We start from the raw sequence: 19,185 nt of genomic DNA on the forward strand, positions 1-19,185 counted from the left end.
GAATTAATGGAACATTAAAGAAGGAGGAATATCACAGGATACTGTTCAACACTGCAGTTACATCTGGTAGGTGGCTTATTGGTCATGGATTTGTTCTGCAGCAGGACAGTGATCTCAAACCTGAATATAAATTGTGCAGAGGACATGTCAGTAGAGAAAAGAAATGTGGGTAAATGAAGAATAATGGTTTGGCCAAGTTAGTCACCTGAATTAAAACCCTATTGAACTCTTATGGGATGAACTTGACAGGGATGTCAGAAAACTGAGATCATCAAATGTTGAAGATCAATGGCATAATTTACACACGCAAAAAAAAAAAAAAAAAAAAAAAAACAGCAACTCCAAAATGTTACCTACAGAATGCCAAGAGTGTGTGTAGCTGCTCTGAGGTCAAATGGTGGACACTTTGAACAGGCTAAAATCTAAGCCATATTGTATTGTATTTAACCCTTAACATCCCTGGTGCAGTCTTACAGACTGTTGCTAACACATAGGCATGGGTAGGAGATTAACACGGTGTTACCTAGTTGTTCTGTCTCAAAGCTGATGTGGTTTCCTTTGTCAGTAGCCACTTGAGCATGATGTGGATTGGCACTGCTTCTTTCGTGCTAGCGGTCTGTGTCTGAGACTGTATGTGGGACTTAGTTTTACGGATTCAGGAGCCAGATCTTCAATCAGCTTTCATGTTACAGACCCTGATGGTGAGGATACTATTTTAAAGTGGTTTGAAGACAGTTTATGAAGTTATGCTCTATCAGATGGTGACAACAAAATTGCAAATGGACATAATTCAGAATCGGAACAGTGTGAAAGTGAAGATGAATTTGTTTTGCCACCTGTGAATTCCTTGAATGAAACAGGTGGTGAAGGTGATGAAGATAGAAGTGTAGAGACTGAATCTTTAGCTAAAGGTTCTGCTAGAAATGTATTTGGTCGAACAAATATCACTGGTTGCCAAAGGCTGCTCTCAAGCAATTTCATGTCCGGCAACATAATGCCATTCATTTGCCGACAGTGCAACCACCAATTCAAGTAGATCATAATCCAGATCCTCTTACTGTTAGGAATCTGTGTATGTCTGACGATGTTTGAATATCATACTGAAATGAACTAATGTAAAAATAAATAAAGAAATGCCTGAGAATGATCCAGATCTTCAGTATGAAGCTGATTTATGTGAAATAAAAGCATTTTTCATTCAGCCATTTGCCATGTTTTGGGTGTAGTGGAACCAAGAGTAGAAGTCATTGCAGACAGATTGGAAGAATGCAAAACATGCACCACCTGTGACCCAAAAAAGAAGAGGATGACACCTTATGTTAGCCATTACTGCAAGAAGCCGATCTGCATTGAATACTTGACAAAAATTTGCAGTGAGTCTAAAGAAAACTTCAAAGAAGGGAACTAAAACCCTAAAAGCTACTAGTGTAATTTTTATTTTTTGAATGTTTTATGGGAGTTTACTATGTTTTTACTATTACATGAATAACAAGCAATAAAAATACAGCAAAAAATGAAATTTAGATGTAGGGTGTTTGAGTTGTATTGCATTAGTGTTATCATGTAATGTTATGCTCATTTTGTGCAGTTTTCCATATAAATGCATCTTTTTCATAAAAATAAACTTTAAGATTTATTGAATGTATTTTTTGTGTGGTATTAATGTAACTTTTACATAAAAACTGAATTATTTCACTGAAATTACTGAATGTAATTTTTATGGCTGTTTAAATATAACAGTCTGTTAGAATGTACCTAGGACAGTGTGTGACAAAAAAATGAACTGGTAATCTAATGGTTAATGGGAGAGAGAGAAAAATACTTGTTTTCTTGACCTATATAGTTTGTATGGTGTGTTTATACATTGAAATAAAGTATGTAGTTTTTGGTTACGGGTGATCGAAAACTTTTGACGTGTAGTGACGTACATACATACTCTGCAAGGTACCGTAAGGTGTATGACGAGGGGTAGTTTCTACGACTACTAGTCATCCCCCTTCCTGTCTCATTCCCAACTGGAGCAAAGAAAAAATGACTGTCTGTATGCCTACATACCAGCCCAAATTTCTCATTTCATTTCTTTGTGGTCCATATGTGAGACATGTGTAAGTGGCAGTAGTTTCATCCAGCAGTCTGTTGCAAATACCAGTTACCTAAACCTCCTCAAAAATGTTCCTAAAAAGAACATCATCTTCTTTACAAGGATTCCAATGGCTTCACAGATCATTTCCGTAATACTCACTTGTTAATTGAACACTTGGCAACAGATCTTAACAGCATGTCTGTGACTCTCAAACACTGAAGTAATACTCAAGAAAGGTCAGCACTAGTGTTTATTTGCAGTCTCCTTTACATATGAGCTACAGTTTCCAAGAATTTTCTCAGTAAGCTGAAGTTGACCATTCGCTTTCCCTGCAGCTGACATTATGTACTCATTCTATTTCATATCACTTTGCAGTCCTACACTTAGATATTTAGTAGGCATGATAGTGTCAAGCAGCATGCCACTAATGTTGTATTCGAACATTATGAGTTTGTTTTTCCTATTCATCTCCATTAAATTAACCTTTTTTCCATATTTAGAGGAAGCAGCCATTCATCGTGAAATAGAAATTGTGTCCAAGTCATCCTGTATCCTACTGCCGTCACTCAGCAACAACACCTTCCATATACTACAGCATCATCTTCGTCGTCAAACAGCCACAGATTCTGTCTCACCCTCTGCACCAGATCATTTATGTATATAGAGAACAAGAGCAATCCTACTGCACTTCCCAGGGCACTCCTGGTGATACCTATGTCTCTGAGGAACACTCAGTGTCAAGGACAACATACTGGGTTGTATTGCCTAATAAGTCTTTGAGATACTCACATATCTAAGAACCTATTCTGTGCACTTGGACCATCATTAACAGTCTGCAGTGGTGCACTGTGTGAAACACTTTCCAGAAGTCTAAGTATATCGAATCTGTCTGTTACCCTTCATCCATGGTTCGCAGTATATTGTGCAGGAAAGAACAAGCTGAGTCTCATATGAGTAGTGGTTTCTAAATCTGTGCCGATTTGTGGACAGAAGATTTTCTATCCAAAGGAAATTTATTACATTCAGACTTAGAATATGCTCAATAATCCTGCAGCAAACCAATGTTGAGGATATTTGTCTTTAATTTTGCAGGTCTGTTCTCTTACTCTTCTTGTGTCCAAGAGTCACCTGCATGTCTTCCAGTGGCCTAGGACTTCATGCTGGGTGATAGTGACAATAAATGCAATAAATGCCAAAGAGTACTCTCTATACAACCAAATTTGGTTCTGTGTCCTCCATACAGGAGTATGCACAACAGTCAGATGACGGTGTGTTATGTTTCTCCCGTGTGAATGATTTTTTAGTCACAGAATTTAAAACTTGAGCTTTCCTTTTGCTGTCTTCTATTGCCACACCAGACTATCAATACAAACCTTTGACTCTCTTAATGATTTCGTGTAGGAGCAGAATTTTCATGTTTTCTTGGTAATATCTTTCACTAATGGTGGTGGAAATTATTGTATGCTTCACACTACTATCTTTTCACAGAAACGCGAATTTCCATCAATTTTTGCTTGTTGTCAGTTCAATCAGAATTCATCAGAGTGCAATAATGTTTATTTTCTCAGAATTTTCTAAGTTTTGTCATTAATCCACACTGGATCTTTTCCACACTCAATCCAGTTAGATACTTCTCCGGAACACAATTTACACGGTCCAGTCACATTAATGTGATCACAGCTTATATTCAGTATCAACATGCAGTGACCACTCACAGAGGAGATGGCAACACTAGCAGTGGACGCCGGGATGTGGAAAATACCGCAGTCATTGGTATAATGTGGAAACAGAGTGATTTATCTGACACTCAAATGGACATTATCATTACCTTTCTGGCCAAGGGCTGAAGCATTTCCAAAATGGCTAAGTTTGTAAACTGTTTGCACGCCGCCTTGGTTAAAGTATACCAGTGTGGCAAAATGGTGCTATCTAAAACTGGTGCTGAGGCAACTGTGATGAACCGTGGGTCATAGAGGACTGAGGTGATTGATGGTTGCAGAGATGTGTACAGGTGAACAGATATGCAACTGTTGAGCAACTGACTACCCAGATGAACCAATGGGCTACCAACAGTGCCTCCTTAATGACAGTTCACTGAACATTACTGCATGTAGACTTCCGCAGCAGATGACTGGTTCATGCATACAGTGTAATATTGCGCCCTGCCCGCGACGTGGTAACATACTATTTTCCTTTCCTATCGAAATGTCAGAAGTTAAAGATATAATTTAATCTTTGTGCCAATTAACTGTGCTGCAAGTCAGCGAATATGTACACCCAGGATAATGAGAGCGACGTAGTATTATCATGTGTATTTTGTCCTATATAAGAATGCGTGCTTGTCTTTTCTTTCTCTCTCTTTAGCCGCGCACCTATCTGACAGCATCTTACACTATCAGACTCCTATTTTCTTCCATTTTTGTTCAAATGGAATGAAATTGTATTCCTGTTAGGAATTTGTTTAATTGTGCCATTACCATCGCCAATTGCGATTACTGATATGACTTTACTATGAACACTTTTTTCTTTCGCCCCATAGCCAAGCTAAGGTTATTATAATTTCTGTGTGTTTCACCGAAAGATGGCACAATTCTTTATCATGGCCAAAACTGTGAGATTAGAGCTTGAGATGTCAGATGTCTGTATAAAAAACCTTACTTTGTGAAATAATAATTGTTTAATTTGGTATATCTGCTTTCATTCCATAGTAATGATCATCTATCCCCAATTTATAAAATGTTACAGATTTTGCTTTACTACATTTTTTCTTACATTGCCAATGCGATACCCATGAAATTAAATTAAAACTGTTCTGAATTTTTTCGCGAGGCGGGGAGACAGCTAATTGTATCCCTGATATGTTGTTGTTGTTGTTGTGGTCTTCAGTTCTGAGACTAGTTTGATGCAGCTCTCCATGCTACTCTATCCTGTGCAAGCCTCTTCATCTCCCAGTACCTACTGCAGCCTACATCCTTCTGAATCTGCTTAGTGTACTCATCACTTGGTCTCCCTCTACGATTTTTACCCCCCATGCTGCCCTGCAGTGCTAAATTGGTGATCCCTTGATGCCTCAGAACATGTCCTACCAACTGATCCCTTCTTCTAGTCAAGTTGTGCCACAAACTCCTCTTCTCCCCAATTCTATTCAATACCTCCTCATTAGTTACGTGATCTACCCATCTAATCTTCAGCATTCTTCTGTAGCACCACATTTCGAAAGCTTCTATTCTCTTCTTGTCTAAACTATTTATCATCCATGTTTCACTTCCATACATGGCTACACTCCATACAAATACTTTGAGAAACGACTTCCTGACACTTGAATCAATACTCGATGTTAACAAATTTCTCTTCTTCAGAAACGCTTTCCTTGTCATTGCCAGTCTACATTTTATGTCCGCCCTACTTCGACCATCATCACTTATTTTGCTCGCCAAATAGCAAAACTCCTTTAATACTTTAAGTGTATCATTTTCTAATCTAATTCCCTCAGTATCACCCAACTTAATTTGACTACATCCTGATATCATAGGAAAGCAAATTAAACATTTTTCAGCATGCCAAGAGTCTACCAACCTTCACTTCCAACAACAAAAAAAGGTAAAAAAGATTAAGAAAGTGATCTGTGTGTGCGAGTGAAATATTTAAATTCATTTTACTGTTCATTTACTACATTTCCTCTTAATTAATTAATTATTTATTTGATTATTATTTATTTTATTTAATTATTACTAAACCATGCTGACCACTGTGCATCAGTGACAAAGGCTAGAATTCACACATCAGTACCACAACTGTATGTCCAATGAGTGGTGTCAGGTGGCCTGTTCAGGTGAATCACATTTCACACTCTATCATAGAAATGGCCACACAACTATCATTGGAAGGGTGGAGACTGGAGAAGGGAGGGTTGTGGTCTGATTAATGTTTTTGTGGCATTTACTTCGTGATGTCATCATACTGGAAATCACAATGGATTAACACAAATGTGCACCTATCCTTGGGGACTATGTCCACCCTTAAATACTGTTCCTTTTTTCTCCAGCATGATGGCACCTGCCAGCAGGGCAATGCAACGTGAGAGACAGCTCACAGTGTACATGCTTGGTTCAGTCAGCATCAGGATTTCACTGTACTTCCCTGGCCACCAAACTCCCCATATTTAAATCCAATCAAGAATCTGTGGGTCCATTTCAATTGGTCTGTTCATGCCGTGTATATACTCAACCAATAAACTTAGTGCAGCTGTCCACGGCATGGATTTGGCGTGGCTCCCTATCCTTGTTGGTACTTTCCAGAACAGCATTGACTGTTCTTGCACATCTGTGCTGCAAAAGGTGGTTATTCACACTTTTGATAGATGATCACATTAATGTGGCTGGACTGTGTACAGTCTGTTTAAACTTCCTCCTGAATTCTCAACATCTGTGATATCAGAACTGATGATGTCTTTGTGTAATCAGGATGCTAACAACTGCTTTCTGATCTTTCCAGCATAAAAACTCTCCTAGCCTTCTTAATGGATTTATTGACTGTAGTAGCTATCAAGGCTATAGTATGATCACTAATCCCTGTCTCCACACTGAAATTACTGATGACCTGTTTATAGCTATGAGGTTTAAGGTATTTCCTCATGTTTAGATTGTCAAATTAGTCGCTCAAGATAGTTTTCAGAGGATGTGTTCATAACTACTTCACAAGACTGTGTCACTGTACCACCTGCAGTATATCCATAGCCTTCCCATTCTATACTCGGTAGGTTAAAGTCCCTATGAAGTAATATTCCATGAACAAAGTACTTCTGCACTATTAAGTGTAGAATTCCTTTGAATGATTGTTATAGTGGAATAGGATAGCTGGTAAAAACATCCAATGATTAACCTGAATTCACCTACACCAGTTATTAGCATCCTCATATCTTCATAGAGTCACAGTGGTATTCCAGTATTGGTCAAATGAGAGTTTTTTCATCCAATTCCTTTGTAAATGGACTACACTTATTGGGGATTCTTTGAGTGTACTTGTCTGGCACCAGTCTTTCCTGCATTTAGCATTATGTGATCACTTCACTTTAAATTGCTCTGTATGCTTAATCCAAGGAATTTAAGATAATTTTAGTGGAGTACAGTGATTGTTTGGCACACATGTAATCAAACAATGAGTCTCTTCACCTGTTTTCTTATGCACAGTATGTCACATTTCTTAATGTTGACAGGCAAATGCTAATATCTGCACCAACTCTTGATCCTCAGCAGGTATTCCTCTGTTTATTACAACTTTCTAGATTTTCAATTTCTTGATGTACCAGAGCTGCATCCACAACCAGCATTGTGGAACTTTTGTCGTTCTCCACTAGTGCATTTACAGTCAAACCCCACTTTTACACTTTTCAAGGGACTTCAGAAAAATGCTGTAAAATGTGGGAAAATGTAAAATGTGGGAAAATGTAAAATGTGGGAAATAACATCTTTAGCAGTAAAAGTTACATATAGGACACTCCCTTACAGTTTTGCATTTTATGTATGATATATGTACATAACAGGCATCAAAAGACTTGTCAGGGATGTGTTTATTATGTAATAAAGGTTTACTACCTAATAAAAACCACTGATGTAACCGGGACTGATAACTGTCTGGGAAGCAGTAACGTTTGGCTCAGTTTCATACATCATAATCAATGTTTTCGAAAGCCTGCAGCTGTCATTCATTATTTAAATAATGAAATACTGCACTAGTTAGTATTTTTGCATGCTTAGCATGATGCATTTTTGGAATTTTTTCTTGTTTTCAAGTGCAAATATGTACATAGGTATTTTGTGCGGTGTTTGAATATGTTTTATTCTGCATCTCTTGATCTGTAGTCATCTTTTTGAGGTTGTCAGGTACTGTGCCTCCTCAGTTATGTGGAATCACACACATACAAACTATCATTCACATTGTTTGTTCGTGTAACATCACAAAAAATACATACGTAAATACTGCACTTGATAATGAGAAGAATTTCTCAAAACATGTTTTGCTCAGCATTAAAAATAAGTAACTGGCACTGTGTTTAAACTAAAAACACTTGAGCAATGCAAAGTGAATGATAGTGTCAACTAGCGCGATAAAGGTGTACGATGATGACAACGATCACAAAACTGCACATGCACAGTAGAGACATCTTAGAAATGATTGCGATTTGTCATGATATCTTTATTCGAATGAACTTAATTACTCCCATCAGCCACTACACTAAGTAGAGTTTGGCAGCGGCAGGAGATACGGCACAAATTGTACCAACTTTTGCATGTTTACCGGTTCAAATGTGCTCAGTAGACTGCACTGGTGTTAAGAAATTTAACCACGTAACATTTGTAAACACTACTGGATGGCCAACATCTCACCAGCATCATTTTTTTCTCCACAAAATTTTTTTCGTAATGCATAAATCACACAAAAATTATAAATATGATTATGCAAAATCAGGTGAAAATTAACATTCTGGACATAGGAAATTTGACAGGCACGATAAAAAATGTAAACAGCAGAAAAATATTAATTCCAAGAATGTAGAAGTGGGGTTATACTGTATATGAATCATGAACAGTAATGCTACTTTGTTGAAGATGTCTGGTCCCCAGAAAGTTAAAAGTAAGTGAGCATAAAGCACATCCCCCAACTGTACTGTGGATTGATGTCAGCAATGTGGAACTATAGCTTTGTGCATCTGTATAATGCTCATTCTTGAAAACATGAGTGGTGTTTGCATTTTTACAATCAATTGGAATGCTTCACCTCCAGCAAGAGGAGCAAGTTCATTGGCATACTCTATACAGAATCCTATAGGTATCTCACGAAGTCAGTCAGCTTTCCTCTTTTGGATGATTTTAGTGTCCCTAAGTAACTTAGCTCAATATCTATAATTTTGTAGTGTAGTCTTCATATGAAAATGTTTTATTTGTTTGCCAAAATCATTTTGTTACTACTTTCAACAAAATAAATTGCCATCTCCAGATGTATGTTCTTATTGTGACAGAGTCATATTGTAACTCCAAGGAGTTGCCTGGAACAGTATCACAGTGCTGAGGTAACTCAACTAACTGCAGGTCCAGAGAGGTTAGTTGTGCTACTACAGGCAGTGATATTGTTCTGGGCAACTCCACCAAGTTACGTCCCCACACAATTTATATTGCCAAAACTCCTAATCCAATAATATATTAACAAAATGATTTTGGTAAATAAATAAAAGGTTTTCGTAAGAAGACTACAGTACAAATTTGTAGATTACCTCCTGCACCAACTGATCATGTCAGGTAATCACAAATCTGTAACTTTGGTTTTCATTTGATGTTTGAAAGATAGAACCATAGAAGCATGGCCTCCATGCAGTGGAATTTGTCTTATTAATCATATAACTTCCAGTCAAAAAATAAAACAGTGCCCACTGCCATTCAGTGGGCATTTATAGTTATCTATGATGAATTATTTAAGCTTTTTTCTTAATCCAGAACTTATTTGCAGTCTACAATTCTGATTTCAGGAGGATGACGGTTCAAACACATGCCCAGCCATCCTGTTTTAGGTTTACCGTAATTTCCCTAAATTGCTTCAGGCAAGTGCTGGATGGTTCTTTTGAAAGGGCATACCCAACTTCCTTCCCCAACCTTCCCTAATCCTATGGACTAATGACCTGTCACACCAACCAACCAATGAATCTTCTTCTTATTCTGTAAGTTTGATATCCTGTAAAGAGCAAACTGTTGGAGTAAAAGTATATCATTAATACATTGGTGACAGGCACATGCATGCATATGAATTTGTTGAAACTGTAACAGTGACATGCTCACTCTCTTTTTCTCCTCAGTATTCTTGCTAGCAAGAAACAATTTTTCTTTGTGTAGGTTTATCTGAGTGGATTTACTCCTGATGTCTGTGAAAATCTTAGCGGGATTCTAAATGCAGGTGGAGCAACAAGATTAAATGAACTTTCAGATTCAGTATCCCACATTGTTGTTGGTGACCATGTACCTGAAGATGTAAATTACCGCAAGAAGAGTGGAATCAGGTGAGTGAAAGTATTCCTTCGCTTCTCAAATACTTACTTCCTGAACTTCATCACGTGTTCTGACCTTTGATCCACTGTAGATTAATATTATTTTATGAATCAGACCAGATAAATGTAATTATTTAATTATATCTAAAAACAAAGATGATGTAAATTACCAAATGAAAGTGTTGGTATGTTGATAGAGACACTAACCAACACAAACACACACACAAAATTCAAGCTTTCGCAACCCACAGTTGCTTCATCAGGAAAGAGGGAAGGAGAGGGAAAGACGAAAGGATGTGGGTTTTAAGGGAGAGGAAAGACTTACCGGGAGCGGGAAGACTTACCTTAGGGGGAAAAAGGGACAGGTATACACTCGCACACACACTCATATCCATCCGCACATATGTGCGCGCGCGCGCGCGCGCGAATGTATACCTGTCCCTTTTTCCCGCTAAGGTAAGTCTTTACACACCCGGGATTGGAATGACTCCTTACCCTCTCCCTTAAAACCCACATCCTTTCATCTTTCCCTCTCCTTCCCTCTTTCCTGATGAAGCAATCGTGGGTTGCGAAAGCTTGAATTTTGTGTGTGTGTTTGTGTCTCTATCAACATACCAACACTTTCGTTTGGTAAGTTACATCATCTTTGTTTTGAGATATATTTTTCCCACATGGAATGTTTCCCTCTATTGTATTCATATCATTAATTATTTAATTATTTTCGTATGGCATTAGATCATATCACATTAAGGGGAGGTTCTGGTAGGAGGCATGAAAAATGGGTAATGTCTGGAAATGTTTAGAATTTTTGTCATACAGTGATTGTTTTTATTAAAATGGGAGTTTACCACACTATTATACATGCATCTGTTTATGAAAACTCTTTTTTTTAAACCTAGTAACAAATTAAAAATGGTGGCTGCAGCCCTTGTTGAAGTAAGGGCCTCTTGATGTGTCCTAGTTTCCACGAAGCAATGTACAGACTCAAGGCTATTTCTGGAACCCATAAAAATAGAAAATTCTTAAATTAGAATGAATCTGATGGCTATCATGATGGAGGTTTGGAAAAAAAAAAAAAAAAAAAAAAAAAATGCGTCTATTTGAAAACAATGTAAATTTCTTAGCACGTTTTCCTAAGAACAAATGTTTGAAAATATTTAAAATTCAATTTTCTTTTTTAAAAAAAATTCAAATGAATCGCTTACTCTGCCAAAGCTCTAGAGCGCTTCATGCACTGAAAAAGGCTGTTTCAAGAAAATACATGTTTAAAGTATGGAGTAACAATAGAAATTGTTTCAAAAAGTTTGGAGTAGCAAAAATGTTGTTTCAAACCAGCTAATCTGTGATCCTAGGACCATAGAGGCATTGTTGCTCTTCCTCAGAAATGTTCCGGATCTGGGACCATAGAGGCCATTGTTGCTCTTCCTCAGATATGTTCTGGGTCTGAATGTGGTTCTGCAGTTTTTCAAACTAACCACTTTTAACAATCTGAGACATTCCTTGCTCCACAACAACCATGCTTTTCCTGTCAGGACTGCATATATTTTTTTTTTTTTTTTTTTTTTTTTTTTTTTTTTTTTTTTTTTTTTTTTTTTTTTTTTTTTTGTGTGTTCATCCCTGTGACAATTCCTCACATCTTCATGATATTCGGAATAGATGAATAACCTTCACTGCATATACCAGCAGTTGTTTAAACAATTTTTGCCCCACAATGATGATGTTTCAAAGCCAGTTTCCAAATGCACACATGGGAGCTCATTATGTGTACTGACACCAGTGCATCTTTTAAGCAAATCTTCTTTGGACAGAAATTCGTGTACTGGTTGAATCTTTTCTTTAACCAATTCACTGAGCGCCTACAGCTGCTTACATTTTGGTCAGTGCATGGTCCCATTCAACATTCTGTAACTTCTAAAATACTTTCACAGACAAAAAGTCTATTTGTAGACATTATCTATATACTTCATGAATGCAAATTATGTAAAAAATTCCACTTTTTCATTGATATAGGCCAGGAACTTCCTTTAATTAACATAAACTTGTTATAATGGAATGGGAATGAACCCTCAGTATTTGTTGAAACTTGAAACGTTCTCTGATGTGCACCATTCTGCTTCTTTCTTTTCTATCTGTATTTTCTCGGAAACAATTACTTGGTTTAGAATAACTGTATACCAAATTCTTTCTTCAAGGCAGAGACACTGAGTGATAACTTTCATTCCATTCTGCTCCATTATGTTTCATACAGTGAAAGTCTCACACATGCATATTGCTTATTTTGATATGCATTGCAAGTCTAGAATCCCAGAAGATAAGGTGTGAAAATTTTTATGTTCCATACCCATATATTTTTCAAGAAACTTGTAGGTCTTGACAATGTAGTCAATTGCAAATATGTATGTATGTGGAGGAGGTGGAAGAGGAGGAAGTAGGTGAAATAGCATTTTGTACATATGTGAATCACATCCTCATGGGTTTGAGATAATTTGTTTTGTTTTTTATACTGGCAGAATGGTCTGTGGCTGTAATCTTACACTTCTCTCTCTTTCTAATTTTATAATTTACATCTTCTTTCTAATTTTCAGACCACATGTTGTAACTGTTGACTGGTTGCTTGAGAGCATGAAGCAAAGGCATCCTGCACCCGAATCACATTTCTTGGTATTTGTGAAGCCTACTGAACTACCATTACGATTGAGCAGAAAGGTATGGTGGTGACAACCTCGAACCCTTGTCAGTATGTGCCAGTACTTCTCAATTGCAATAATTTTGTCTCATTTTTATTCTGTTTCCCTCTTATAATGTGAAAGAATGACAAATGATGCAAGACAGACATAATACTACTCTCATCCGTACTACTTTACGAAGACAAGTCATTGTTTTATGTTGTTACCAAAAATTTAGATGAGCTGTTCACTAGTTTACTTCATATCTTTATATGATAGTCAGTAAACATTGACTGGACATAGGCTACGTATTTTTTTTTAAAAAATGCATGGTATACAAATATCTGTGAGCTACGTAACGTGGAAAAATTCTTTACTAATTCACTTTAAATTCTTACCCAATACTCTAACAAATGTTTGGACAGACATAGGCTATATTTTTTTAAAAATATGTGTGTTATATGAACATAAGTATAGTAACATATAAAAAGGAAACATTGTTAGCAAGAATCTCAAGAAGCACTTCACCTATTTACTTAAATTTTTGGGCAATACTTGAATAAACATTCAGATCGAGATAGGCTACGTAGTTTCTTTATGTTCTTGACCAATTTACTTCATATTTTTTACACTATTCTCTTACAAACATTGAGATGGACACCAGCTACATATTTTTTAATATATGGGTATATTTAAATGTATATTAATATATAAAGAAGAAATGTTGTGAGCAAATGTCTGAAAAAGTTCTTCATTGGTATACTTCAAATTTTTTCATGATCCTCTAATAAGCATTCAGAAAGGCATAGGCTACATAATTTTTTAATATTTTTGGTACTTGGTTTTTAACATTGTTCCCAAAAATCTCAAAAAGTTAATGACCAATTTATTTCAAATACCCTGAAGAGCCAAAGAAACTGGTATACCTGCCTAATATCATTCAGGGCCCCCGTGAACATGCATAAGTGCCACAACATGATGTGACATGGACTCGACTAGTGTCTGAAGTACTGCTGGAAGGAACTGACACCATGAATCCTGCAGGGCTGTCCATAAAGGGTCATGAGTCGTGCTTGGGTAGCGCAGTTGGTAGAGCAGTTGCTCTCAAAAGGCAGAAGTCCTGAGTTTGAGTCTCAGTCTGGCACACAGTTTTAATCTGCCAGGAAGTTTCTTATCAACACACACTTTGCTGTGGAGTGAAAGTCTCATTCTGGAAACATCCCCCGGGCTGTGGCAAAGCCATATCTCCACAACATCCTTTCTTCCTGGAGGGCTAGTTCTGCAAGTTTGGAAGGTAGGAGATGAGGTACTGGAAGAACTGAAGCTGTGAGGATGAGTCGTGAGTCGTGCTTGGGTAGCTGAGTTGGTAGAGCACTTGCCTGCAAAAGGCAAAGTTTCGGAGTTTGAGTCTTGGTCCAGCATTTTTAATTTGCCAGGAAGTTTCATATCAATGGACATTCTGCTGCAGAGTGAAAATCTCATTCTAGGTTAATATTATTATTATTTAGTAACTGCTCTAATTATACTCTTATTTTTATTATTGTTATTATTTTGGTAACTGCTGTCACACAATTTTGATCAACTATAATCCATTGTAATATGTTCCACATCAATTAATGTAATGTAACTTGTGGAAAATTTTTTCTGCAAAAGTGAGACAGATGCTCCATGCCAATTTAGAGTTTCAGTTTATATATGGCATTTGCCTCTTTGCCTCTAGAAACAATAAAAATGTGCAAAAATATACCAGTTTTGCTCTAAAATTGTATGTTTTTGGTTTTTCTGTATTTAGCCTTTGTCCAAGATTAAGGGCCAGTCGGGGGAAACATTTGGAGGACTAAACATTCCAAGAAAGGTAGGTGTAATGTTGCAAATTACTGTTATCTCATATGCTGTTTTGAAGTTTTCACCTGACTGTCTTCTAAGATGGTTCTCCATCTGTTATGATGTCAAACTCATACTTTTCTTTCTTTTAATCACTATGGACAGGCTAACATCAGTTTTAAAGACACCAGCTCACTATATAACCACACAAGGGTTGTATGGAAGCAGTGGCACAAACGTACGAGATAGAAGGGGGGGGGGGGGGGGGGAGAGGGAAGAGAGAGAGCATGTCAAGCAGCCATAAAGTTAAGTTATTATTCAGGTTTTAACAGTTAATTTCATCTGTTTTATGCACATGCAGCAAAGAAGTGTATCAGTGCATGTTGCAGTTCATATCAATTTACCGTTGTTATTACTCATTAAACGTAAAAAGTTCATAACAAGTAAAATCATACACCCAGGATTAAATTTTTGCATGATAAATACTATATTTGTTAGACTTTTAAATAAAATAAAATGCAAAGTGTCAAAGTTCATAGTGTTCAGCTACAGGAATTAACACAAGTTTGATTCCAGTTATTTTTATGTAAGGATAGTCATTGTTGGGAGCTGCAACTGGTAGGCTTAATTTATGTATGCATATCCATATGCGGAGCCCATGCAAGTTAAGTTGACCCCTGTGCAGAAATGCATTTCCTTTCTCATCACTGGGTGAGTCCACCCCTCTGTTCCGAAGGCACAGTTGCTAGAGATCAGAAAGAGAGCAACTATGAGTCTAATGTGTCAGTTTGTATACTTCACAAAAACAAGGTGCTGCTCTGACTTCAGTGTTAACAGGCTTCCTTTGTTGCTGCTGTAAATTTGATGAGTCTGACACTGTGGCACTGCAGTTGCTTCATACTTGTCAAGTGTGTCAAACAAAAACTGGCATGGAACAATGTTACTATTATAAACCCTGTGACCAAAAAGCATGCTATTTCTGTATTCTTTTGTTCATGGAAACTTGCAAGTTGTGTACCTTGGACTATCATTCATTTCTCTAAATTTGATGAAGACTGTTATAAATTTATTTAGTAATTAGTCACCATTTAGAGAATCTATTTCATCCTCATGCCAAGTTTTCTGGCACTCTTGTTACTGACCCAGCAACACCTCAAAAGTGAGTGCTTGTCAATGTAATTGTTAGATATTTTCAGAACAGATATTAAAAATTTACAGCAGTCTCACACACACTGAATATTATTCACTGCTAACCAGTCAGTCAGTATACTGGTATATAATAATCAACCTGCCTAATGGTTGCTTACATCATTTAGACTGGCAGGGTGGATATACTGTGACATTTCAACCTGCACTGAAGAATGACTATAAATATATGAAGATGGTATCTGTCCTTTCGGACATGTCCGAAAGAACAGATACCCTCTTCATATAGTTAAGTCTAACTGGCCATTGACCTCCTTCTGTGCTGGATGCACACGCATTGCCCGAACTCTTATGGGACTCGGTAAAATTGTCTGCCGCAAGTAATGAGTGTAATGGGCAGGGGCACCACGAATGTAGTGTTTGGACATTAACTTGGGAATATGGGTCTCACGGGGAGCGTGCAAGGGATAAATCCCTACAGTCGCACTATTCTCTGTGCCCTCAGTGGGTCAGATGGATAGAGCATCTGCCATGTAAGCAGGAGATCTCGGGTTTGAGTCCCGGTCGGGGCACACATTTTCAACTGTCCCCGTTGATGTATACCAACTCCTGTTGACAGCTTAGGGTCTTGATTTAATTATCATTTCAATGGCTATAAAGCTGAAACAATGATTTTGTTAAATAAATAAATAGTAATTTATAATCTAATTGCAAAAATTTCTTTCTAAAATGTTGCATATGTAGCTGGAATACCCTGAGTCTACTGTCATACTTGCTAACTCGTGTACTCTTTCTCTTTTCTGAGTGAGGCAAGTCCAGTTGTACTCAACAACAGATGCAAGTGACAAGTGGGCAGCAGCGAAGACTCGTGAGTAAATCCTTCAACCATATGGAGACGGCGAGTTTAGAGATGATGTCATAGGACTCACTTTAAAGCGAGTATATGGAGCTCATTTCTGATCTCTATAAGTCCCCTCAGTTTGCTGCCACATACGGAGCTGTGCGCTTCATCTTTAATGAATGGAACACATTTTCCCCATCTCTGGTTCTCTGCAGGAATGGAGGCATGCACACACTTGTTGCACTGCAACTTTTCTCATACAGTTTGTTACTTGTGGTTTTTTTTTTTTTTTTTTTTTTTTTTTTAAATCCTCTTATGCTTACAGCTCCCTCTCTTCGGCTTCATCATAACTGTCTATAATTTCGTTACGGGTCATGATTATTATGTTGTTTCTACATGAAGTAAGATATTGAACTATATTTGAATAGTTTCCAATTAAAAATAAGGGTCGCTACAATATTGCATTTGGTGCATATTAACTTGTATAATGCTGTTTACTGAAATGTAGATAACATTTTTAATTTTTCTTTAAACTTGAGATGAGGTCTATATCTATCTTCAGTGTTAAGAAAATGGATTGTATGTGGCACACTCACTTCTGATCATGCACACAAACAATAGAGTGAAATATTCATAATGTCCCACATGGATCAAGATATCGAAACAACTTTTTGGCCAATGATAGCATGCAAAGTGGAGAGTATTTCTCCATATAGTTAACATGCAAAACATTTTTGTCTACTGCAATATATTTTTTCAATGAATTATTATAAGGGCACTCAATTACTGTTCAAATAAGAATTAGTATGAATTTGTAATAACATATGTGAAGGAAACTCGTGTTTATTTTTATTCTGTGCATGAGCTTTTCACAAGTTGTTGACCTTACTTCTGCTCAGTTGTTGTTTTGTAATACACTATTTCAGGATTTTGTCTCAGATTTCGTAAACCTTGCTGTGCTTTTGGGAAAAAAAGCTACTTTTAACTTGCCAACAAGAGAAAGAAAAAAGGCTTACAAGAGAGCCAAAAATAAATTGCATCTTCTATTGCAATTTAAACATAATCCTGTAATCCATTGTATATTTAATAATAAACAGCTGACATGTCAAATTGTTGGTCGTACTGCCATAACCTGTTCAAATGATAGTTTGCAGACTCTCTAGTTGTACCTTATAAGTTTTGCAACCGCAAAAATACAACTGTAAGGGGCTACCAGTTGCATTGAAATGCACATGTCTGTAATTAAGTATAAAAGTAGGACCATGGGTGCCAAATGTGCATGATGCCACAGATTAGTTAATAGTTTGGGTTTGCTGCATGGAGATTGTGGTTTCATTAGGGTGACTGTAGTGCAACCTATAGCAGTGAGGCTGTCACATGGGTATGTAGGTTATTGGTTCCATACTCTGAAAATATTAAATTTTAAGTTATTCTGCACAATTTCAACCGCATAAAAACTAATTAATTTTGGAACAGATGGGTTATTCCAAACATGGGGAGTAGGAGAGGTGTTGGGACAGGAGATGTTAAGCACTATTTATAAAAAGACTTATTTATTTTACTAAATACCCAAAGGCTGGTAATTTCAAATCATCATTACTGATATCTATTAGTCTCTTTGACTTTCATTTTAAATCTGTATTTATGCAAATTCTTACAATAAAGCCAAATGTCAAAACATTTAAAGAACTTTACACTAGATTAAAACGTTAACTGCAAAACTTTCAGAGCTTTCATCAATTTTAAAATTTGTTCACATAAATTTTAAGAAAACAAATATTCACACTTACAACAAATTGAGTCACTTGAAAGGTACGCAATGCAATGGGAAGTAGGCTAATCCTTCTTACCCTACTTGAACATAAAATGCCTCATTTCCAAAAGGACTCTGTTTACATGGCAGATTAAGTTTAGAGTGGGCGGTCAGCTGGTATCATTCATATATGCCATCTGTGTGGTTGTTAGTTTGGCTTTTCATCCACAAAATTTCTGCACACAGTAACAATAGCTAGCAACACAACAACTGTTTAGCACTTGTAATAACCAAGCAACATCAATATAAAATACCTTGGGCCTTAATAACATCAGTTAGCTGATAGCTGATTTAAAGACAAGGCCTTTAATTTACCCAAAAATGTTACTTAACCAGAGAAGCAGCTAGACAAGTTGATTGCCAAAGCAACTGACAAATTTAAATATTAAAAACAAACCCTGCACCTCAATTACTTGGTGCAATTGAAAGCAAGGAATTTAGTTTACCAAAAAAATGTCTAACTAGGAAAGAAGCTAGGCAAACCCAATTGGCAAATTTAAATATGAATAAACCACACCTCAGTTGCCTGGTATACTGCACTCTTTAAATTTAAGGTGCTCTTAACATCATGTTACTACATGGTCACTGGAACTAAATTATGTCTGGTAGTGAGTAATGTGAACTTCACAGAGGTTTGTTTTAGTACAGATTTTTAGAGCAGTATGTAAAACTTTCACTGCAGCTTTCATCATTAGTACTAGAATACATTTCTCATATACATTAGCCACACTACAAGACCCATTTAAAGCTGAGTGTGTTGCACACAGTAGCGCCAGT

General features: G+C 36.9%; 1 protein-coding gene across 1 annotated transcript in view; it reads left to right on the plus strand.

The window, feature by feature from the left end:
- Positions 1 to 19,185, plus strand: part of LOC124718737 (DNA topoisomerase 2-binding protein 1-like) — a 95,451-nt gene that overhangs the window by 49,692 nt on the left and 26,574 nt on the right. The window contains exons 4-6 of the mRNA XM_047244353.1: positions 9,967 to 10,130; positions 12,704 to 12,824; positions 14,577 to 14,639. Coding sequence (XP_047100309.1) covers positions 9,967 to 10,130; positions 12,704 to 12,824; positions 14,577 to 14,639 — 348 coding nt within the window. The remainder of the gene's footprint in view (positions 1 to 9,966; positions 10,131 to 12,703; positions 12,825 to 14,576; positions 14,640 to 19,185) is intronic.

This window comes from Schistocerca piceifrons, chromosome 10 (genome assembly GCF_021461385.2).
Source record: "Schistocerca piceifrons isolate TAMUIC-IGC-003096 chromosome 10, iqSchPice1.1, whole genome shotgun sequence".
In the NCBI taxonomy this organism is placed as follows: domain Eukaryota; kingdom Metazoa; phylum Arthropoda; class Insecta; order Orthoptera; family Acrididae; genus Schistocerca; species Schistocerca piceifrons.